This window comes from Nymphalis io, chromosome 16 (genome assembly GCF_905147045.1).
Source record: "Nymphalis io chromosome 16, ilAglIoxx1.1, whole genome shotgun sequence".
Taxonomy (NCBI): Eukaryota; Metazoa; Arthropoda; class Insecta; order Lepidoptera; family Nymphalidae; genus Nymphalis; species Nymphalis io.
Genome location: NC_065903.1, coordinates 1309416 through 1336077, shown reverse-complemented (window position 1 = coordinate 1336077; position 26662 = coordinate 1309416). Strand labels below are relative to the sequence as shown.

Sequence of the window (26662 nt, the reverse complement as noted above, 5' to 3'; positions counted from 1 at the left end):
AAAAAAAAAAAAATTTGCCGATCAATCACATACATATGTATATTGAAAAATGTCTGAGCTTGGATTGGTATTACATAACATAGAATTGTTATATACCGTCTTGGAAATATTATATTATAATAATGGTAGGTATCCCTACACGTATTACATTAATTTATGTATAAATGTACACTGCGACTTCACAAAAATGCGTTGAAAAACATTTATACGCAATGATTCTTAACTTTTTAAAAAATGGAATAGGTAGCGATTTTCTAACTCGATGAATAACAATGTAGATACTGTTTCCATTATTCTTAAATGCGGTCAGGAACGTGTGACACTAAAAGTATAAATGAGTAAGCTCGTAAAACTCGCAAACTTACAATTTCAGTGACACTAATTTGTACAAATATATCTTCAAAGGTATTTTAGCTATGAATATAAAATAGAAACGTTTTTTTTTACATATTATTATATTAAGTTTAGTTATTGTATGTTTGCATAAATCTTACACAAACACACATTATTAGTAGTTTAATTTCATTTTTATGTACTATATGATTCAATTCAAATTCATGTAATATAGAAATTCATTTTATTAGTTTGACCTGCAATTTAAACCAGGGCTTTTAAATCTGTCACCTTATAGCCAACTACTAAAACGACGAGGCAAAGATTTGTGTGCGCTTTACACACACATGCACACAAATTTAATACATTAAGAAAGTACTATTAATGACGTGTTGGGTCTATGGAACTGAAGCATTCGTGTCTTGAATGCCAATGAGGTGACAGTTATTGGCACGTCATATCCAACCACCCATAACCACTGGCCTACTCTAAATATACTCTTTAGGATTAAGAATTTTAAAATAAATTATATTATATATGTATGTATATCGCATTACTACGAGCGGAAGTATCAACATTCTATATAAGTATGTATTAACAAAAGAAAAATAGTATATGTAGTATATCAGTTGTCTGGGTTCCATAGTACAAGCTCTGTACAAGCTTAATTTGGGATCAGATGGCCGTGTGTGAAAAATGTCCCAGGATTATATTGATTAATTATTATATATAGAACACATAGGTTTCTGAAAAAACGTAGTATATTTGTTTGTTCGCTAATCTGACTTTGATGTATGGATTTTGAATTAGCTTATATATTATATAATTATGTATATTTTCTCAAATACTTTCATAAGTATGACATGCAATATTTATTCATACAATACAAATGCTTTGTCGGATTATAATGTCCTCCAAAACGATTTCGGCCACGGCGGTCAATATCGAGATTCACTTCTTACCACTGGGCCGGTAAGAACGCGTGAATCTTAACCGATAGTCGTGGATTCAAACCCAGGCAAGCACCACTAAATTTTCATGTGCTTAATTTGTGATTATAATTCATCTCGTGCTTGACGGTGAAGGAAAACATCGTGAGGTAACCTGTTTGTGTCTAATTTCACTGAAATTCTGCCACATGTTATTCCACGAACCCGCATTGGAGCAGCGTGGTGGAAGGGAGAAGAGGCCTTAGCTCAGCAGTGGGACATCAACAGGCTGTTACGGGTACTGGTCAATATCAAGAGAGATTAGCCAACTATGTAGGAGATATTATAGTGCACAAGTGTGTGCTTAAACACAGGTGCACTCTCTATTCCCTAACTTTCATAATCCGATGGGATGGCTATCCGACACGACCGGAAAGAGTTGTAAAAAAACTGAGAATTTTCTGACAGAAAAACCCAATAACTTTTTACTGGTACGACCTGGGATTTGAACTCGGGACCTCCAGGTCTGCGGCCTTACATCAAGCCACTAGACCAATAAGGCAAGCGGATTATATCATAGTGTTCAATACCATGCACCGGGATGCACGTGCTGATTTTGACATATACATTGACGATTTAAGAAATACATCCTTACATCGCAAATGCTCCACCAACCTTGGGAACGAAGATGTTACGTTCCTTTTGCAGTTACACTGGCTAACTCATCCTTCCAACTGGACAACGATACTTACTATTGCTGTTTAGCAGTAGAATATCTGATGAGTGGGTGGTACCTACCCAGACGGGCTTGCACAAAGTCCTGTTACATGTTTATATTTACATCTCGTGTTTCTACAATGTCCTTCACAGATTCAATAAAAATATTAGAGTTTGTTGAAGATATACACGTGAAAGATATTCTATCAAATGTATATCAATTTCTGGTTTCTGGCTTCAAGATTACAAATAGCCGGAACAGCATCATATTTGAAGCACGAATAAAGTTTTTATGTCTTTATAGAAATACACCATAAGACGTGATACTATAAAAGTAGCCGTATTTACTTACAGCAGTACCAATGTCAGTTAATTGTTTAACTTTACTAACCGCGTATGCTGTGGAGATGAGTGTACCTGTTATGGATGACAAATGAGAATCGCAATATCAGGAAGCATTTGATTTACCAATTTTCGTGTAATATTTGGTTATAAGTTTATTTTTACTTTTAGTGATTTTATCTATTCTTTTTTTATCAATATTTACTCCTTGTTAATATATTGTGACGCTCATTTATTGCTCCTTATTTGCTTTTACAGAAATAGGAGTTGAAAATCCTTTCACATCAAATATAGCTTATCTTTAAAATAACACGTTCCTCACGTGCCCTGTAATCTTATTGAATACTAATCATAGTGAAAGGATTGAAAGTTGACGCTAACGTCAAAACAAATACGTCTGATCGCTCATTAATTATTATTATATCTGTAATGCTTCTTAATTGCTTTGAATATTTCGTGGTTTGATTGATTGAATATTTTGTAAACTAGCAAATATCGCGGCTTTGCCAGCGTGGAATTCAATTTGTGACAAAAATTCTTCTAAATCTGCTTTTATTTTATCATGCAAATTGTCTTTTTGAATTATATGTGTAAAATATTTAAAGTATCAGGTAGTAGCGGCAGTTTAAAATAAATGGCTGTTATGGTTTGGGTAGCTCACAAATATTAACTTAAAAACAGGTATTTATTGTAAATTTATAGACAGACACTATATTTGTATTTATTTCTGTATTGATAAAAATAAGACAACGGTGATGGCCCAATTTACAATAGCAATAGCTCACTGATTTTGGAAGAAAAAACCTAAACATGAGTACGTACACAGGTACATTATACAAAATATTTTTATTTGAAACAGTTTCCAAATATATATTATGATTTAAAAAACCTTTTGAGCATGTCATGTCCATGTGCAGCATACAAAAGAATTCTTAGTATTTTATTGAACAATTTCATCACATCTTATCAAACTAAATGTAACTTTTTTAATCCCAATTTAGGTTTTGGTTAATGTAATAACGTTTTTACAAGCAGAATTAATAACATAAGGAAATAAGGTTTTCAGGTAGCAGTTTTTTTAGCTACATGGTGTGAGTTATTCCAATATTTTTATATCAAATTAAATTATAGTATATTGATGTTGGTTAGGAGATGGCCCAGTGGTAAGAACGCGTGAATCCTAACTGATGATCGTGGGTTCAAGTTTGGGCAAGCATCACTGAATTTTCATGTACTTAATTTGTGTTTATACTTCATCACGTGGTTGGTGGTAGAGAAAAACATCGCGAGGAAACCTACATTTGTCTAATTCTGCTGATATTCTGCCTCTGCATGTGTATTCCACCAACCCGCATTGGAGCAGCATGGTGGAATACGCTCCAAACCTTCTCGTCGAAAAGAGGAGAGGAGGCCTTTATAGCCCAGCAGTGGGACATTCACAGGCTGTTACGGACGGACGGTTACGGATGTAGGTTTATTCAATGAAATGCAAGAATAAGTCGTGATTTAAAATTATCATTTAATTTTATCATTATCTAAAATACATTACTAATTAAGTGTTTAACCTACGTCAGTCATTTTACAGCGTACACCTTCATTACTTAACTTAATTTAAAATCACATATAGATCCAAATTAATTGGAATGTTTAAAACATTTCATCACAACATAATATAAAACGACAAGTAGGAACACAAATATCAACATTAAAAAAATCGTAATGATTCCATCAGGAAGTGATCAAGAAAATATTCCTAAGCATTTCTGTGATTACAATATACTTTAAATACTAATATTGATATTGTATTAATTGTAATTAGTAAAATGTACAAAATATGTCAAATTCAGTCGAACTTGACTTAAGTTTTTGGCCTTTAACAGAGATCGTTTTAAATTATTATTTAAAACATCTTCGAATTCAAACCTCGTGTCTTACATCATAAGCAAAACTCTGTATGTTTATTATCAGTCAAAGATATATAAGTTGATCCAAAATTGTGATCTTTAGATTATCATAATTCAAACTCTTTTCGTATCGATTCAGAGTCTGTCTTTCCAATGTTTACGTGAATTGTGATAGCTTCATCATTCTCTGATTTAAGTATGACATCGTTCCATTGTACTTCAGCCTTCTTACTATATGCTTCATTTTCGATTAGAATAGCAGATTTTGTGCATAAAGCCTTACTTTGGAACTCAATAAGGGCGCAGTAATCGCTCTTCTTCGATTCCGATTTTAAATCAGCAACGTAACCAAGTTTTCGTCTCATCACTTCAACCTTCACGTGATAATTGTAAATACAGACTTTGATAATGAATGCACTTTTTTGGTATAATAAGATTATTTTGTACTTAGTCCTACAACAAGCGGTCTTCTTGAGTTTCGTTTGAAAGTTTTCTATTAAGATTTTGATCTTCTGAGAGTAGACCGCGATGATGTTGTGATTAGATTGGAGATGAGCTGATAATTCTTCGAAAGGAACAGAGCAGCAGGTGGGTGTGATAGGACATATCATTGTGTCGTGTTTGCATTCTTCTTCATGTTTCGCCCTGATGTTAGCTGTCAGCAGTTCCGTGCAGCCTCGTCTGTGAACAAATAAAACGATACATTAATAACATGGTCTTTATTGATTGAAATTTGAAATTTTAAAGGTTTTAAATCAGGATAGTTCGAAACTAGTCGCCAGACAATCCTTTGAGAATAGCAAATGTGTCGAGTATTTCAAAGTGGTACTTTATGGTACGTGACAGGTGGGAAGTCGACGTAACTTTCATGCCCTGGAGACGTCAAACGGCTATTATCGTAAACTATCTAGGATGTCACGATTGCTTCTGTTATATCTATATAATACCGTTGGATTTGTGTGATCGATGGCGTTAATCTCTAGAACTATCATTTCAATTTGAATAATTGTGTTTGAGTTAGATCGGTTATTGAGAAGTTTATAGAATATGTAACTTAACCTAAGAAGCGGAAACTATAGCAAACGGCAATATGCTCTTTGTGTGAAAAAGGAAATATTTTTCTTGGGTACAGCTATATAGGCATATATTATGTTTGTATCGTATTTAGATATTCGGTATGCTATTTTTATATGAGAACAAAAAATTATTTACATTAAAGTCTTAACTTTTACTGGTGGTAGGCTTTGTGCAAGCTCGTCTGGATAGGTACCACCCACGCAACAGATATTCTACCGCAAAACAGCAGTACTTGGTATTATTGTGTTCCGGTTTGAAGGGTGAGTGAGTCACTCTAATTACAGGCACAAGGAACATAATATTTTAGTTCCCAAGGTAGGTGGCGCATTGGTGATGTAAGCGATGGTTAACATTTCTTACAATGCCAATGTCTATGGGCGTTGGTGACCACTTACCATCAGGTGGCCCATATGCTCGTCCGCCTTCCTATTCTATAAAAGTATATCTAAATATACAAATAAAAAAATAAAAATAGTTACTGTACAAAACGTGATCGCGTGAAATGGTGGCAACAATGCTAGCAGTATTTTGTTTGAATCGCAATTCCGATCTTCTGGGTGAAAACTGATCCAGCCTTCTTGTCACTAGTATATCGTATAGTATATTCATTAATTAATTCATAGTATGTGTATATTCATACGTAAATTGCTTTTTTACAAATCAATTAATATCGATGTATTTCAATTGGGTTATTGCCAATAAATTAAGTTACGTTTTATTATATATTATTTTAAAAATGGTATTGTCAATGTTATACATAATCGCTGTATCATATTTAGAATTTTTAAATTAAAATACGCTGACGGGCAATTGCTGTAAGAAATAGTAACCTTTCCATATATCGCCAATGCGCCACCAACTTCGATCTACAACTGTTGGGCAAGGCAAGGGCACCAACGTTGGAAACTAAGATCTTATGTCTTTTTTGGCTGTTTCATTGGCTTACTTACTCAAACCGGAAAACAACAATACTAATAATTACTGTTTGGCGGTAAAATATGTATGTGATAAGTGGGTGGGACCACACGGGCTTGCAGCTACTTGGTGATAGGGCTTTGTGTCTACCTAGTCTAGGGACGTTAAACAAAAAATAGATAATACATATATAATAATGCCAGTTTCTAGAAATCAAAGTAATTAAGAACGTACGATGCCCGCAAATAATCTTGTCATTAAATAAAAGGAAATGGGTAATGAAATTTGCACAAATCTGGTTTAATTAGGACCTCTAGTACAAACATGATGCCAGCACCATAGTAAAACCTTTTAACAAATAACCTTTATAGTCACATTTACGACTTGCTGGCTAACCAATACTGATACAGTAAAGAATGTATGGACCCAACTAAACGACCTTGAATTTTTCGACGGTGAAAATCCTTATGTTCCATTTATGGTCACACAATAAAAATTTATCGTTTGTAACAAACGATATTCTTAGAAAAACTTGATTGTGAAAAAATGTATAAAATTTTTCTTCATAACGATATCATGATATTTTCTTAACGTATTATTTTATTTAATATTTAAATATATATTAAAGGGTTTATTTTTTGAACCCGTTGATCTCAAGATGTATCATTTCTATTTGAAAAAATATTATATTATATTTATATTACATAGCCTGTTTCTTGACAATAGTTATAAACATATATAACATTACGCTTTAACTCACGGCTGTTACTTTAAAGTGTTTAAACCCCGTTATAAACCTCCCTGCACATAATTTTGCCGCTGTGCCCGTCATCCTTTTTTTTATAGAATAGGAAAGCGGACGAGCATATAGGCCACCTGATGGTAAGTGGTCACCAACGACCATAGACATTGGCATTGTAAGAAATGTTAACCATCGCTTACGTCACCAATGCGCCACCAACCTTGGGAACTAAAATTTTATGTTCCTTGTGCCTGTAATTACACTGGCTCACTCACCCTTCAAACCGGAACACAATAATACCAAGTACTGCTGTTTTGCGGTAGAATATCTGATGAGTGGGTGGCACCTACCCAGACGAGCTTTCACAAAGCTCTACCACCAATAAAAACTTCATGGCCAATATTAAAATTTACCAAAATAATCAATTCTTTAATTAGATTCAGCGGATTTTTCTGATCAGCTCAACATTACGAATGTTAGTAAGGCGGTTTGTAGCGCTTCACGCTTAATTGTTAAAAAATAATTACGTAGTTTTAAAAGAGTTTTACCTTAATATTGATTTTGTGCATTGCGTGATAAATTGTAAATCATAAGTCCAATCAGATTATTGTAGCTGAAGGAAATTGAAAATAATTGTAATTTGTATCCAGTGACGTATTTTAAAGCTAAAATACAAAGTTAAAGATATTTTAATATTCGAATGTCTATAAAGGCATTTGCAGCTAAGAATACCGTGAAGTACAAAAAATCAATACAACTTAACACCCTTCATTAAATGAACCAAAAAGAAGTTAATTCTAATGGTGACAGGTTAAAGTTTGCCCAGAAATACGCAATTGTGATTCAACGGAAGATACTTCCAACTTTCTTGTTACCGTTCCACGCGGTTATAATTTGTATATAATTGTGATTATTATCTGTACATTACTTAAGTTTTCATTGAATATGTATATTATAATATAAATAAATATTGAAATAGTCAATAATATAATATCCTCCAGACCGATTTCGGCCACGGCGGCCAATCTCAAGAGAGATTAGCCAACTACGCAGGACATGTTATAGTGCACAAGTGTGTGCGCAAACACAGGTGCACTCTCTATTCCCTAACTCTCATAATCCGATGGGACGGCAATCCGATACGGCCGAAAAGAGGCGCAAGCCAACTTTACGTGCTTTCTGAGGCACGGGAGTGTACACACTTCCAACTTACAGACTCCGGGCTGCTACTGAGAATTTTCTGACAGAAAAACCCAATAACTTTTTACTGGCCCCACCTAGGAATTGATCCCAGGACCTCCGGGTCTGCGGCCTTACATCAAGCCTCTAGACCAACTAGGCAGTCAGTCAATAATATAATAGAATAAAGAGATGAGTAAAATGCTCAAGAGGATTAGTAGTTCTACTTCAACTTTATAAGTTGTTCGAAGAAAGTTGTTTATGAAGGAAACAAAATGATTGTGAGGTTTATATTTTGTAAGACTGCCAAAGATTTTTTATGACATACATTTATGACCATTATGACCATTGTAGTTCTATTTGTGTAATGTATTGACGAAACGTTCTATTCAGATATTTTCTGTGATTTTAAAAAGTGCTCGTGAAATCCGACTCTGGCGGCAATTATTTCAATTGCAATTTTGTTGAGTTGTCTATGTATAATTTCACGTGGCAGATTGTAAAGTATATAATTTAATCAGCCTGGAAAATTGAACAACTAAAGTCAGTGTTTTATTTAGTACTAAGTATGTTATAACATCTTTCATGTAAATGTGCTTTCATATTTGTTATACAAAAAGTATATAACGAAAACTTGTACTTTTAATTAAATATAAAGATTAAACAGACTGTAAGAGTTTTTCAATTTGTGGAATCTTCTCTAAATGACCATTTACTGATTTTATTTTACCTCCAAACAGCAATATTTTGTGATTATGTAACGCTTAGCAGGCTCAGTGGGTACAAGGGACATTTGCATATAAGTTCCTAATTTTTTACAACACTTTGAACGTATAAATTTTAGTTCATGTTTCATATTGTGACAATGCGTCTTCATTTGTCATCTTTAATAATAAATTTAAAAATAAATATTTTAGTTATTATTACCTGTAATTACGACACGGCAGCATGAGATCATTGATGAGACGCTGGAGAGCGAGGCAAGGCGTGGCAGGTGCACGAAGGCTTCCACGACACCAAGCGCATCGTGACATTCTTCGTGAACACCGCGCGCACCATACGCCTCCACACCACGGGCAAACACAGGGTCCACAACACTACGAACAAAGAAACAAAAATAAAATACCCGCTTCAATACTATTAACATTTGAAATAGTTGTCGTTCTATGTCTTGATTTAATTTGTAACAGGTATTTTTTGAAGACTTGCCATAAATAAATAAACTTTTTAAATTTGAATATTATATCAGAAATTTTGACTGCAGAAGTTAAAGCTATCACTTATCAAGCCAACAGTAAGAAATTTTCAAATATAGTAATGATCTACAATATTAAAAAAAAGAAATTAATTTTTTAATTTATTCATAATAATTTTTCCTTCTCGGCAACTAAGCCAATATCTGCACCGAACATTTCTGAATTTTAGTTTTCAGTTCAGAAAGTGTTTTGTTTAGATAAGGATTAAAGGTGTGTAAAGGTTGACAGGTAAACGAATTGTATACAATTCAAAATACGAACGTTACATTCTAGATAAAAATAATGAATAAACTATTTATTTTTTTAGCAATACGAAGCCGTAAAATAAGCGATTATTTTCATTGTTTTTCTTTTAAACATTTTTTTAAGCAGAATAATAATTATTATTCGATATTAAGTTTCAGTCTAATATATTGTGTTAATAATTATCACCTCAACAATGAAATCGAAATCACGGCAGTTAAGTTTAAGTAATAGCACTATGCGTATATAGTGCATTAGTGTGTGCACTAACACAGGTACACATTCCATTCCTTCACTCTCAGAGTCTGATGGAGCAAAGCGACACGATCAGAAGGATAGCGCGTATGGCCTACGGATTTATGTACGACCTTGTTTATGTGCTAATGTATAACCAGCTTCCTAATTCTATTTTTGAGAAATTTTTGACACATAATTTCAATATATTTTTTATTGCGTCTACTAGTATTGGACCTCGGGATATGCTTCTTTATAAGTTACGTAATCCACGAGTTAGTTAACAAATGTAAATAGTTTGGGGCATGATGTAAAAATATTGTTATTTTATTATTATTATTTTTAAACCAAATTATCGATGATAAAATATAACCAGTCGAGTAAGGCCGTCGGATTTAATTTGACAGTAGGTTTCAGTTTTGAGATACATCCGAACCGGTCGTAGATGTTTGAAAATCAATAAGCAACCTTCTATATTTAATAAATAATTTAATTTTGACGTTGAAAAATTTGCAACGAAATTTTTGTCTTGACACGAGTTATAAACAACAATTTTGACATTAATTGAACGTGTTATTATCATTATATTGAATATTAATGTTTTTTTTATCAGTAATAGTAAAACACGCGAGTTTCAAACTTGACGTAACCAAATAACCTCATTCAGAAATAAGTAGAGTGAGACATAACTAGATTAACATGAACAATGTATATATTAATAAATCAAATATACATACATAAATTTACTTCATATTTTATAGACTATTATAATCAAATTTTCAAAACGAAACGAATCGCGATTCAATAAGAACATGCGATAGCATTTTTGCAGCCTCGTTACTTTCAAATTTTGGAAAATATTTATGAAAATTAAAATTAAAATGAATTTGAATTGGTTCAAATGCCGGGTCAACCCAAGCTGTTTGGTTTTTCTATCATAAAATTAGTCTGATATAAAATATCGTAAAATAACAAACTCAAGAGATACTAATATTTTATTTTAATATTGAAAGTTATATCAAAAATTGGGCAGTCAAACTTGAATCTAGAATTAAATTGAGTTCAGATAATGTTTTTCAACGTTCATACGTGCGAGAAATGCAACATTTAATTAATAAACATAATATATATTTAATTTTTTAACTATATACTCTATTTATAACTTACGAGAACTGTTTAATGTTGAGAAATGTTAATAAATATTCTTTGAGACTAAATATTACAACACCGGAGAGCCTGTTTATAGAATTGTGTTTAGAAATCCAGTCTAATTTGATACGTTTTTTTTGCTTTATTTCATTTATTTATGTGTGTAATGTTAAATATCTTATATATAATATAATGTACGACTTATAAACTATAGCTTGAAGTTCCATTTGATTGATGTAACAATAAAAAAACAGCTAATCTTGCAAATTGCAGTATCAGCAGGTGTAAGAACAGATATGTATAAATCAAATGTAATCCGAGTAAGTTCGGGTGTCACAGCATTATTAAGAAATCCTTCGTGAGTAAATAACTCTTAAATTTACTTTTGTAAACTGTTATAATTTTTAACTTCGCTACGCTTAACGTTATAAGTTTGCTGTGCGTCGCATATGGTTCGTGCCTCCTGTATGAGGCGAATTAAAGAGTTACACGATGACTTTACCTTCAAATAATTTACTGATTATAATACAGTGTTTGTTCATTAATCTAATAAGCACAGCAAACAAAACAACTTCTGATATGTATATCAATTACAAGTGCACACAAAATTCAGTGTATAAAACTATATAATATACAAATCTATCGACCTTTAAACTATAATCCGACACAATTCCATGGTTGCAATGAAGACGATAAACAGCTGATTCGTGTTAACATTGTAACGTCACAAACCGTTTTGGCGTTTTAGCTTTTCATTATTTGGATACTAGCTGTGCCCGCGGTTTCACCCGCGTGTAACTTAAAGAAATCACTAAAAGAAGACTTATAATATTTCAGTATGTACAACATTTTTTTATGTACTATATTACGCGAGTTTACAACATTACATTAGTGAAAACCACACCCAAATCAGTTAAGCCGTTTCTAAAATTAGCGCGAACAAACGCACAGACAAACAAACAAAAATTCTAACAATCACAGTTTGGGGTTCTATTGCATTGATAAACGCTCCCGATAATAATTTTACTCATGTACAGACAGCGATCAGTTAAATTTTTATTTATATTAATTTAGTTAAAATCCATACATATGAATAAACTAGCTGACCCGTGCCCACTTCGTTGATCGGTTAACATTTTTACTTGTGATGAAATTATGAGTGTGGTTCGGTTATTAATGAGTGTTATGATTTATTTCCTGACTGCCAAAAGTCGCGTTGGCCAAACATTAATAAAATTGTCTCGCGTATTTGATATTTTAAGTTATCGCTTATGCCTATGCAACCAAGAACATACTGTAAAAACGAATTTTATCTAAATAAAATTTACTTGATGATAAATCAATTTATTTCTAAATAGATTGACTTGTTGTAATTTTTTTTTTTTTTTTTATATCGCCGGGAGGGCATATGACTCTACTCCACCTGATGGTAAGTGGTAGTAGAGTCCAAACGCGACGACGGCCAGTACAGACGGGAAAAACGTTCTGTACTAGCCGCCTTCGCCTTGCCGGCCCGCAAGATGCCTCTTCACGCCTCGTTTGAAGGAACCCGGGTTGTAAGAGGAGGGGAATACGTGAGCTGGTAAGGAATTCCATTTTTTGGAAGTGCGACAAAGAAAGGAGTTGCCAAATTTCTTTGTTCGCGATGGAATTGATGTCACAGTTAGGCGGTGACATCGAGAACCAGCTCGCGTGGACTTAAGAAGGAAGGGGGAAGCAGGAATTAGAGAGAATAATTCCTCAGAGCACTCGCCGTGATACAGTCGATAGAAAGCGCTCAGTGCTGCTATCTAACTTTTTTTTTTTTTTTTTTTATATCGCCGGGAGGGCAAATGACTCTACTCCACCTGATGGTAAGTGGTAGTAGAGTCCAAACGCGACGACGGCCAGTACAGACGGGAAAAACGTTCTGCACTAGCCGCCTTCGCCTTGCCGGCCCGCAAGATGCCTCTTCACGCCTCGTTTGAAGGAACCCGGGTTGTAAGAGGAGGGGAATACGTGAGCTGGTAAGGAATTCCATTTTTTGGAAGTGCGACAAAGAAAGGAGTTGCCAAATTTCTTTGTTCGCGATGGAATTGATGTCACAGTTAGGCGGTGACATCGAGAACCAGCCCGCGTGGACTTAAGAAGGAAGGGGGAAGCAGGAATTAGAGAGAATAATTCCTCAGAGCACTCGCCGTGATACAGTCGATAGAAAGCGCTCAGTGCTGCTATCTCACGACGCAATTGTAAAGGTTCAAGGGTGTTTGTGACCTTTACGTCGCCAATAATGCGTACGGCACGTCGCTGCAACCGGTCCAAGGCCTCCATTAGGTACTTAGCGGAGCCATCCCAAAGGTGCGAGCAATATTCCACGCAAGACCGTACCTGTGTTTTGTACAGCAGGCACAGTTGTTGTGGCGTGAAAAAGCGCCGCACCTTGTTCAGAACTCCGAGTTTCCGTGAAGCTGTTTTTATAACAGCCTCGATGTAATCCCTTGGACTAAGGTCGCAGCGAACGTCAATCCCCAGCATGGCGATTTTGCTTTGCATCACCAGCGGAGTACCACAGAGGGAGGGAAGAGGGGAAAATGTTGACTTTTTCGCCGTGAGAGCGCATACCTGTGTTTTCTTGGCATTAAACTCAACAAGATTATCAGAGCCCCATTTGGCGATGAGATCTAACGTCCTATCGAGTTCAATGACAAGATTCTCCCGCCTCTCCTCAGTTTCCGCCCGCCCAGCCACTGCGCGTCCGTGGTATCCACCATGCACTGTACTATCATCTGCATAGCAATGTATGTTCCCAAGGGAGAGCATATCATTGATATGCAAAAGAAAGAGTGTGGGAGATAGCACAGATCCCTGGGGGACCCCAGCATTCACTACATAGAATTGTGAAGCGCAACCATCTACTAAAACACGAAGGCTACGCTTGTGTAGGAAGCTGGCAATCCAGGTGCATAGCTGAGCAGGCAGACCATATGCCGGTAGCTTGGAGAGAAGACTTCTGTGCCAGACCCTGTCGAAAGCCTTGGAGATATCGAGGCTGACAGCCAACGATTCTCCATGCTTGTCGATAGCTTCACCCCAGAGGTGTGTTACGTACGCTAGAAGATCACCTGTGGACCGTTTTGGTCGAAACCCGTACTGACGATCATTAATTAGACAGTGATCTTCTAGGTAATGGATCAGTTGGTTGTTTAAAATCCGTTCCATCACCTTACAAAGTACTGAGGTGATAGCTATTGGCCGATAATTTGCCGGGTCAGACCGATCCCCTTTTTTGGGAACCGCTTGCACATTAGCTCTTCTCCAAGCCTCCGGCACACTTCCCGAAGAGAGAGAAAGTTGGAACAGGCGCGTTAACACAAGAGACAGCTCCGCTGCGCACTTCTTCAGCACTATGGCTGGTATTCCATCGGGACAGCTAGCTTTCCGTACATCAAGTGATTGCAGCTCCGCACGCACATCACGTTGCCTGATTTTAATGTCAGGCATCGTATGGCCACATGCAGGTATTGTAGGTGGCAGTGCACTACAATCATCGATGACGGAATTGTCGGCAAAGAGTTTAGCCAGGAGATCAGCTTGCTCTTGCGGACTGTGAGCTAGCGATCCGTCCGGATTTCTGAGCGGTGGCAGCGAAGGTTGGCCGAAATTGTTTTGCACAGACTTGGTCAGATGCCAGAAGCTACGGGAGCCCCTAGGATGCGAAACAAGGTCATGACCAATCTGTACAATGCGCTGTGCATCCGCTCTCGTGTATGCCTTTCTACAGGACTTCGAATTTTTATTATAGTTTGCTTTCAGTGAGTCAATGTTAGATGCCCCGCTAATGCAGCCGTTGATCCACTTGCGATATGCCGCCTGCTTAGCTGATACAGCATCGGCACATTCACGAGTGAACCAACGGTTACGTGTACTCCTACTGACGAGATCTGAGCTAGGAATGTAGTATTCCATTCCCAGCATGATCTCGCCAGCAACAGCAGCGGCACTAGCTGTCGGGTCATTCCCACTGAAGCAACGTTCCTTCCAAGGGACCGACGCATAGTAATTGCGCATACCGTCCCAATCCGCCGACTTATAGTGCCAAACGCGACGTTTGCATACCGCTAGTGGCGGCAGCTTGGCCTGTGGCACTCTGGTAGAAATAAGGCTGTGATCCGAAGAGCCAAGAGGAGCCTGAACCACAACCTGATATTCCACCGGGTGAGAAGTCAGCAGAAGGTCCAGTAGAGAAGGTGCTTGCCCATCAATGTCTGGGATTCTGGTGGGCTGATCAACCAGTTGGGTCAAGTCATGTGTGAGAGCAAAAGCATGAGCAGTCCTTCCAGCATGGTCAGTTTTGAGGGATTTCAAGCATTATTCGTGGTGAGCATTAAAGTCCCCCAAAAACACCAATTCCGCGTTAGGAAATTGCTCTTGCGCAGCATCTGCCACCCGACTAAGATGGTCAAATAATCGGCTTGTCTCCAAGTCACCATTGTGGGATCTGTAGAGGCACACGTAGACTCGGCTTTGACGAACCAGGTCCACACGTACCACCAACATGGAGAAGGAGGGGTCCTCCAAGCAGCGCAGTCGGTGACAGCAAACATCCGTCCTGACGAACAAGCATACTCCGGCTTTCGCTTTGAAGGATTCTTCAAGCGTGTAGCCGGGATAATTAAGGTAGCTGGTATCGGCAGGACGGAGTATTTGTGTCTCCGTGAGAAACAAATGAAAAAAAACCGTCTAATATCACTCAATATATTACGACACGTTCGCAGTTCCATACCTACGTCGTATTATCTGTTTAACCATTCGTCCAAAATATATGCAGTAAAAGGGAAGTCTTTTGTTTTAAACACTTGAGACGATAGGTTTACTTATTTTGATAAGAATTCATAATTTTTGATAATATGACCAATAAACATGACCTAAATTATTTTTTTAATATAAAAACTTTTTGCGCCTTAAATATAAAAGTTAGACATATACTATCGCTGACTTATTTTTTTAGGCATAATCAAGCTCTAGAACTTTTCTCTAGAATTCAAGCATATATCTCATTGTTAAGGCAGCGTTCGTAAGAAACCTTTTCGTTCGACCGTTTTATCTCCGACTTACTTAGCAAATCCGACTACCACGAAAAAGTCTTTTCATTTTTCGGGTTAATATATAGCGTATGATACTCACAAAAAATTTGGCTTTCTGTTGGTAGAATATTTTTTAAAATCGGTTCAGGAGATCCATAGTATAACCCTACAACCCCACAAATTTTACCTCTTTATAATATTACGAGCTTGTAAATATACAGAATAAAATATATATAATGTAATTATATATATATCAGAAGTATAAATAATTAGTTGTATTGTAATGTCACTTATAAAATTCCACCACCACGGTTACGTTTAATAAGCGCAAAGCTTATAAAATAAGTCAATCTATTGTTAACACACTGAACTCGTTTGTAATAATATAAATAAATGTATATAAATGCCGAAAAAGTACTTAAATAAAATAAAGAATGAATGTTTTTTAATTCATATTTGTTTATTCCAAGCACCATTTCAATTAACATACAATAAACATATCAGGAAATGATGCACTTTTAAAAATATTAAAGTGTAATTTATTAAAATATAAAGCCTTAAATTTGTATTCAAAATGAAAATTTATCAAACCATTCAAAAGTTTATTGACTTATTTATAAGTACTTATTGTCCGTGACTAAAATAAATATACTGTCAATGAGAGATAGTACCGCAATTTAATGGATATAGTGTTTTTGTGCAGGTTGGCATGAGTACCTCATTATTCTACCTCCAAACGGTAGTTAAACGAAACTACTAACGAAACTAAAGTAGTTTCGTTTAACTGCGCACATTACATGAGATCTTAATATCATTATGACACATAGTGTCGATGATATAAAAAATGACAGTGACATTGTGTGATGGTGACCACTTACAACCATGACGTATTCATTCGTTTTGTCTATAAAATATTTATTCATATTATAATATATATCCTGTCAGGTTCTGAAAAAAAAAATATTTAAAAACATTGCGTGTTTTTATTATCCGTCTATTTTTTTGAATTTGACCTCATACCTGTTATTAAAAAGTAGAACTTTATACAACCGTAAAATTGATATACATTGATTTTCTTGGAAATTATAAATTTTATTATTACGAGATACAATCATTTTCAACGGTACTTTACGTCAACTTGTCAAAATACGTTCGAATAATGAAAGCCAATTTGAATAATGTTTAATAATCTATTATAGCTATGGTTAATTCAAATTTAAATTATTTATTTTTGTATTAGCAAAGCCGCACGATAACCATCAGTTTCTCTAAGTCCATAGATTATATTAATGCTACACCTGATACCTGCTTTATTAATAAAGTCGAATAAGTAAGCCATGTGTGGAGTAAGCTTAAAGTTCTAACTGCGTTTGGAAAAGTTTAGTTTTACTCCTGTTATATATTAAAAAACTTTATATTTCAATACGTTTTTAAGTATTTTTTTAACAGTCACTGGAAAATATCCTAAGATTCTATAATAATATATAAGATAAAAATAAATGATGACGATGTTCTTCTGACCGATTCTGGAGAATAGCTAACTTCATACTGGATTGCTACATACTTGTAGCGTTCTTTGTCGGAGACGCCCAAAAATTTTTTTAGTAACACAATCCGGGATTTGAACAAAGGACCTTGGGGTTTGCAACCATACGAGCTTGTCTCTAGACCAACGTTAAAAGAAATACTGAGGAAAAAACCGATGAATTAACACAACTTGATAATATTTGTTTATAGTTATAGTTTTTGGAGGAATATTTTGTATCAATTTTTGGCTAAAACAATCAGTAAAGGATCTAAGTTACCTGTAACGGTTCCAGACATATGCTGCACTCAGAGAATCTTGATAATACTTCATCACAGTTTGGGCAGGAGCACTGCGCTGAGTGAGCCTCCTCTGAAGATTCCAGTGTAGCCTCTACTATTGGCAGAGATTTATCTGTAAATAAATAATATCGTAATTGAATACAAAATATTATAATTCTAATGCTCTTAAAGTAACAAGCAATATGACTGAGCTGTTATTTTATTTTTTAAATCGGACACTACATACATTGTTAGGGAGCACAAAATTTCATCTCAATTGGTTTTATGTTTTCTTAATCTAATATATTAAGACGTGACTCAAACACGTTAACCATTGTACGTAAATACAGTAACAGTAACAGCCTGTTAATGTCCCACAGCTGGGCTAAGGCCTCCTCTCCCTTTTTGAGGAGAAGGTTTAGAGCTTATTCCACCACGCTGCTCTAATGCGGATTGGTAGAATACACATGTGACATAATTTCAATGAAATTAGACACATGCAGGTTTCCTCACGATGTTTTCCTTCACCGTCAAGCACGAGATGAATTATAATCACAAATTAAGCACATGAAAATTCAGTGGTGCTTACCCGGGTTTGAACCCACGATGATCGGTTAAGATTCACGCGTTCTAACCACTAGGCCATCTCGGCTTGTACGTAAATAAAAGCACTTAAATAGACTTGCTATTCCTATCATATTATCTAATGATCTTATATTAACTGCGTTGTACGCTGTAAATTCTATCCACTTACGAACATTTTACTAGACATACAAATAAGACAGTTGATGGTAAGTGGTCACCTTGTTAAGACATTGACTTTTAAACTGACATTAAAGCGCTTCTAGCCTTGATTCTTACACAATTATATATTTAGTACACAGTTCACTTATCCAATTACATTGCTGATGAATAAACTATTATTTGCATGTAGGAAAATGATAACAATAACTCAAAAACTATATTTAATCTATTCTATTATATCACGTGATTTCCTTATCAAGTAATAACAGTAACAGCCTGTGAATGTCCCACTGCTGGGCCTCCTCTCCTTTTTGAGGAGAAGGCTTGGAGCTTATTGTGGAATAAGCGTTGCTCCAAGGGGGCTTGGTGGAATACACAATGTGGCAGAATTTCAGTGAAGTTTTAGGCATACAGGTTTCCTCACGATGTTTCCCTTCACCGTCAAGCACAAGATGAATTATAAACACAAATTAAGCACATGAAAATTCAGTGCTTGCCCAGGTTTGAACCCACGATTATCGGTTAAGATTCACGCGTTCTAACCACTGGGCAATCTCGGCTCAAGTAATAATTATCATGAATATATTTATTGCTCGATAAGACGTTCGCAATATAATCTATCATAAAATTTTATTTATGTTATATTAAAGTACAATTAGTAATTGTAGTCTTCTAAGTCAGTGCTTGTAACTGAATTATAATTTTTTAATTAATGTGAAACATATATTAGCACCTGGGGGTAAGAATGTATGACGGCATACACTGTGATGTATATTCTCTTATCCCGCTATAAACTCCCTTGTGTGCTGGCAGTTATTCCAGATATTCGTTGCTTTACGTTATAATAATAAAAAATAAAAAAATATATAAACGGTAACTCTATATTTTTTTTACTCATCATAATATTTATTTTTTGTTTTTTTCGTACGTTCAGTATTTTTTTAGATTACATATAAAATAAATACAAATGAGGATACTAAAGGAAATGTCAACTTCGAATTTTGACCGTATTATAAATAAAAAAAGTATTTAAAGTCTTGATTGGATTATAGCAAGGTTAGTAAGCTTAAGAAACTTATATACTGACTTTCTCTTTCATATACGTTTATATTTTTGAACTGGTTTCTAAGTTACAAATAAACCGGTTACAGTTTAAAGTTTTGGTATTTCATTTATTTTATGTCATTCATTTATAAATGAAACTACCAAAAATAGTAAAAAATTCGGAGTATTTAATTTCTGAACGATTATCAAACAATTTTGGCCCATTGCCTTGAATATTATTGCCTTTTATAGGCTCTGCTTATGAAACTGTCATATTATCACTGTAATTGTGCTACAACTAAAATTAACATTGAGTGATTTTAATAAATTCATCAAGAATGCGTGTCAATCAGCGACATGAATTTAGTGCGTCCACTTTTTGACGATGAGAACCGTAATGTTCCCGAAGCATATAGAACATTCCTCGATAAAAACAATAGCACTCAATTTCCACACTCACATAATGCAATGGGAATCCAATACGAGAGAGTTCAGGCGCAACGGACTTAACTGCCTTCCGAGGCACGCGACTTATAACAATGCAGTTTTCTAAGCATCGGACACTTACTTAGAATTTCTAAAGAGAAAAACTCATTAACTTATTACTGGCTCGATCCAGGCTTTAAATCTAGGATATCAAGTCCTTAGCTATCCCCTAAGCCAGCAAAGCAGATGAAGGAATATAACGCCAACTTAAACTCTAGTTCTTAGTTCTTTAAGACAATGGCTTATTTGTACCTGTTTATATATAAACAGCTATTAACTTAAAAAACATTTAACGCATTAAAGTTCAATGTCGCAACAAGCAGTCACTCGATTACAATACGACGTAACGTAACGAGTTACATAACTGTGAAAGGTTTCGAGGTTATAGTTGCTTGTTCGCTTTGAGGTTCAGGCAACGAATTTAAACAATATTGACAATCCATCCTTTATCTTTTTCTTACACGATGTGAAGTAGATCAAAACTGTGTTGTCTCTTTCATACTTTCAGTTTTTAAACTTCAAAAAAATGTCGAAGATATAACAGACCATGATTGAAACAATCGTCGTAATCGTATTTGTAACTATAATCGAAATGTTTATTTTTGGATATTTTTCCTTTCGACTACCGTGTATGTAATTTATATAAACAATAGGAGTCTGATGAAGAACGTGACGAATGAGGGGCCTTACTGGCAATAACCCTGTGAGAGGGTAGTGTTTTATTATTACTGATTAAATTCTGTAACAGTATCACAACATCTGCTGGATAAAGCCATTTTCCTGTTAAGAAGAAAGTTTGGAAGTTATTTTGTCACGGTACAATGTCGGGTAAAATTTTATACAACAATCTATTTAACACGTGAAAATTTAGTAGCGTTTGCCATGAATCGAGTCTGCGATCTCAGGAGTTAATATATGAATACTTATTGTTTATATATATATATATATATATATATATATATATATATATATATATATAATATATATATATATATATTAAAATTATAATTGACGTCCATTATTTATCTAAATATCACATAAGACACAATATTTCCACTAAGGATCAGATAATCGAATTTACCTGCTAGTATATAGTAAATATTACTAGAATACAATTTTGTATGGCGCGAACAAAATTATAGTAAAAAGACCTGATAGTCGTCCAACAATAAAATCTTCGGTGATGATGATATCCTCAAGACCAATTTTGGCCACGGCGGCCACTCTCAAGGGAGATAAGGACATATTATAGTGCACCTACACAAGTATGTGATATTATAGTGCACAACTGTGTGCGCAAACACAGGTGCACTCTCTATTCCCTCACTCTTATAATCCGTTGGGACGGCAAATCTGACACGACCGGAAAGAGTTCAGGCACATACTAGCGGATTTTTCGAAATAAAATTCCAAAAATATTTTTTTATCCGAGGTTTTATATCTACCCACTAGACAAACGAGGCAGTCAATTGTCAATATGAACAATGTAAACGGGCTTTACGTTATACGTCATCGGAAACGTACGTATAAGGAATATAAAAATAATACGATTTCCTTAATAGCGCGTAAATGCGAAGGATTCATTTACAATAATAACACATAATCATTGCTATGCAATTCTTGTAATAACTTATATACATTAAAACTGGTCATGCAATCTATATTACGTCATATTATTTGTAAATGTCAGTTTTGATATTATTTTTATTTGATTAGAGCTATTTATTCAAAGTTGATTTAAAATTGGTTAATTAATATTAATATGTAATTATAAAGTAAGAAATAATCTTACAGTTTTATCTTATTTTATAGAGAAGGCTTGGGAAGCTTGTTTCCACCACGCAGCTTAAATGCGATTTGGTGGCACAAGTCTGGTAGTTTTTTTTCGATACCTTACTACGGTTTTGCTTACATCCAAACAAAAGAAATACAATTGTTCTTGGCTGGACTCGAAAATATGATTCTCGATTACGATCCACAATCAATACGCAATAAATAAATAAGACTAGAAACTTTAACCGCATTAAATATAACATTAAAGTTTATTACGACTCATATTAAAATTGACTTAAGATTTTATTAAATAAATTATTTAAAATAGTATACGCCTTTTTTGTAGAATAGGAAGGCGGACGAGCATATGGGCCACCTGATGGTAAGTGGTCACCAACGCCCGTAGACATTGGTATTTTAAGAAATGTTAACCATCGCTTACATCACCAATGCGCCACCAACCTTGGCAACTAAGATGTTATGTCCCTTGTGCCTGTAATTACATTGGCTCAGTCACCCTTCAAACCGGAACACAAGAATACCAAGTACTTCTGTTTTGTGGTATAATATCTTATGAGTGGGTGGTACCTACACAGACGAGCTTGTACAAAGCTCTTCCGCCAGTAAAATAGAAATTTGGAAACTACGGTGTGACAGAAATATAAATATATAAACTTTCGAGTCCAAAATATCAAAGGAAAAATAAATTTGATGCAAATAACAAGATTGCAGGTTAAAAAACATTTTAGTATTCATGGCTGTTTGTTTTTATATCATCACTACGGCGTACTCTTTATACTATCAACTTTTATACGTATATATTACTGTTAACGCTAATTGGATTCATCCATTTATATTTACAACTATAGTGGATTAAATTTTCGCAAAAACTTTACCAACATACAGTTTCAAATATTCTTTTATGTTAAATTGGAAAAATTGCATTATAACTTTGTAACTTTTTAACCAAAGCATTGCAGAACGTTCCAATTTCAAAAATTGTCATTTACATTCGGAATCCGTTGACGGGAAAAAAATAGAAACTGTGTCAAATCGTTAAAAAAGTTGTCATTGTGACAGATTTTCTTGTTCGGAAAATATGTAACTCTTTGATTCGATTTCGAATAATGTTTTTTTTCCTTTTTGTATAATTAAGTCAAAGACGTTGTTTGTGACAGTTCGAAATACGAATGAGGCAATGTGATCGCGCGTTCGAACGTATTATTTTTTAAAATCATTTTGTTTAAAATAAGAACAAGTTCCATAGATTTCACAACATTGACATTTAAAAGATCTTGTTGACTGTATAATATCGGAAAAGCCTTGCAAAATGTGATTCCTTTATAGTAGGAGAATCCCTTTCGTGTCAGCAACTCATTATATTTGTGCGAGCATGCATGCAACTTCATTCTGAATGCTTTTACCTATGAAACGTCAAATATTTTCTATTTAATAGTACATAGATATCTTGCATTGTTATTCAATTTTGTATAAAATCAAAATATATATAAAATAACTGTATAGTTTTTAATTGATTGAAATGTATTTTTAAGTACTTTTGAATTATCATTTTTTAATAAACTAAATGTAATTGTTCTGCCAACGGTTCGGGATAGAAATTCTGCCGAGAAAAACTGAATAAATAAGTATATGATCTATTAATTACTTAAAAGTAAGCCTGAATATAAAAGATAATATTTCTTTTTAATTTTAATAAAAGCCTTATATAAAGTGACATAACAGACATAATTAATTAAACGAAAGTTCTTTTATTTTTCGTATTGGTATAGCACTTTTTTGATACGGAATGATACTAAGGTATTACGTTGAATTTCTTTTGATGGTTTTTTAATACATAAACAATTTACTTTATAATTACTTCCGTTTCTGTTAAATCGTTTGTCACATAAATTCATAATTAAAAGAAAAAAAATCCCTGCCTTTACTTCAATCAAATAACGGTTCTAAAAAAAATATTTATTTATACTTTATTAATATATAATATATGAACTCCTTTCGATTACTTATTTGGTTTTTGCGAGCGGGTCACGTGATGTGAAGTGATTGACATTTGTAGAATCAGCAGTACTGGTATTTAACTGTTTACCTCTTGAATAGTCCCATATTGCAATTAAAACTTATTGAAAACCGAATCAATTGACAGATACAGTTTTCATTGTCTCTGAAATTTGAATCTAGGAGGAAAATAGGTAAGTAGGCAGTCAATTAATATTGAAGTAGGATTTTGTTTAAGACTATATTTTAGTTCGAGGAACTAATCTATACATACATACATATGACATAGACAACATCCCATAGTATACAATTATTCACACCTGACGTGTTTAGCGGTAGTTTTTCACGGGACAATGATTCATTGACTAGACCCACTTGTGACGTCATACACTAGACTTAGCCAAATGGAAAAATGAACTTTAATATCTTAGAAATAAAATGTATTATCGTTTAATGATTATATAAGTTTAATTGATATATGGTAATTATGTAATCAAAAAATTGATATAAAATGAGACTATCGCGTTTATGATTATATTGTAATTAATTAAGTGATGTTCGTTATTTGCTTATGTAGTATATATTGTATATTTTTTAGATATAGTTTATTATGTCAACACAATAAAACGAATCGTCAGAGATAAATGATGTCATTGTTAACATATATAATTCTTGGAAGATAATGTATGTAAGTGGTCGACGTTTTAACGGAAGTTTTGACGTTTATTTACTGAATTCGGATACAATATACATATGCGAACAAGGGTCACGGGTTCAATTCAAGGCAGACAACAATTTATCTTGTATTGTATGTCCAGCGTAGCAGTGAAGAAATAAATTAACGTAAAAGTGAAATTGCCTATTCGAAAAGTCTGAATGTAGTTATACGCCAATCCGTAGTATAGCAGCGTGGTGGATCAACTTTGTATTAAACATAAGGTAGAGGAAGCCTTGAGACTTTTCTTTACAATACAACATTACCTCACTAGTCTAGTATTTAGCTTGTATTGCAGATTCAATTCCCGACTAAATAAAAATCTATCTATCTTTCTTTTACAAAAAAAAGACATTTTCCCAGAGCTTTTTTTTAAATCCATGGCCGTGACTCGGAAACTATTTAAAGCCGTTGGTGTTGGTGTCTTCGGTCGTATCGAATTACTGTATGATTATGAGATTGAGTGAGCAGATGCATTCGTGTTTGCTCTATATTTATTTATTGGTTTTAATTTAATTATAAATTAACTCAATAACAATCAGCTTTGTTTTTACGTACATTTTTAGAAGGTATTTTTCACCATGCTAAAGATCCATTTGGAACATATTAAAAGTGCTAAAATAATCTAAGTTACCAATCAACAAGCTATTGTTTAAATGTTGCAAACTTGTTATATATTCGAAATAATTTAAAATAATATAATTTAAAATAATTTTATTTTATTATAAATTTATTTTGTTGGAAAAACAAACATAATATGAACGACATAAGGTTTAATATTTAAAAACTATTCTGACAACTGCGTCGTCCGTATTATGTTAATTTTCAAACATTATACTGTATTTGACGCCGGATTGTTAAAGGAAACATCTCAGTTCTTGAGCTATAACAACAAATAAATTAAAATTAATACCTACTAATAATGCTAAATACTTTTAATTAACAAAAAAAATCTACGCGGCAAATTTCAATCATATTAAAATGTCTTTTCGCTCAATGTGGCGATTTTAATTTTTCACTATTGTTTTTTTAATATATATATAAATCTCAATGAAAAATATTGCACAATATTAAATTACCAATTATTTTTAAACAGTACAAAGCGAACTTCTTGTATCTACTTCTTTGGACATTCGTAATTAAGCGTAAGTGTATATAAAACACATTTCTATTTCATTTGATAATAGTAAAGACATTTCATTTTAATAACGGATATGATTCTAGGTCATTGACATATCTAACGCGGACTCAACTTAATATTTCGTTTTAAATGTCATGGTGCGTTCATAAAATATTTTACCGATATAAAATCGAGACAAAACTCGAATTTACAAAACTTAAAAATATACAACACATAACAACAATAAAATCAAAAATACTTTCCATTAATAAATCTTTCGTAAGTTAACTTTAATGCATGACTAATATAATTACATATACAAACGGACAAATAAAGCGAAACAAAGGAATTCTGTTAAACACGGAGCTAGTTTTAGCCTTTGTTCATCATCTAAAGTCTAAACAAACATACAAACATACAACTTGTTAGAAGTATTTATATTTACTTAGTATTTACTTGATAATGTAAGCCAAGGTGGCTGAGAAAATATTTTAAAGTATAAAGAAATTATAAAGAAAGTTGGTTTTGTTTAGGTTTTCCGTGAAATGGTTCTGTATTCCCAGAAATCAGAATCTAAATGAAAAACAGAAATAGCATATAAATGTCCCATAGCTGCTCAGGCTTCTATAATAAGAATGAAGCTTATTTCTATCCTGAGGATGATTCACACAAATTAAGCAGGGAAATATGGAACTTCAGTGGTGCTTGCCTGAGCTTGAACCCGCAATCATCTGTTAAGATTCACGTATTGTAACCATTGGTAAAACTCGGATTATAGGCACATGGAATAAGTAAAAAAAAAAGTAAAAATGTGGAATTTTATTATTGAAACGAATACCTTTCCTCAGAAAGGAAATTGACTTTGCAGATTCGGA

General features: G+C 34.0%; 2 protein-coding genes across 5 annotated transcripts in view; one reads left to right on the top strand and one right to left on the bottom strand.

Annotated features, from left to right (window-relative positions):
- LOC126774451 (adenylate cyclase type 2-like) overlaps positions 1-26662 on the top strand; it is a 206833-nt gene that overhangs the window by 106904 nt on the left and 73267 nt on the right. The gene's annotated exons all lie outside the window — the stretch shown is intronic.
- LOC126774475 (probable E3 ubiquitin-protein ligase sinah) overlaps positions 3821-26662 on the bottom strand; it is a 58685-nt gene continuing 35843 nt past the window's right edge. For both annotated transcript variants that reach the window (XM_050496036.1, XM_050496035.1), the window contains exons 3-5: positions 17889-18022; positions 9066-9235; positions 3821-4906 (exon numbers count right to left, since the gene is read on the bottom strand). In XM_050496036.1, coding sequence (XP_050351993.1) covers positions 4333-4906; positions 9066-9235; positions 17889-18022 — 878 coding nt within the window. In that variant the 3' untranslated portion in view covers positions 3821-4332. The remainder of the gene's footprint in view (positions 4907-9065; positions 9236-17888; positions 18023-26662) is intronic.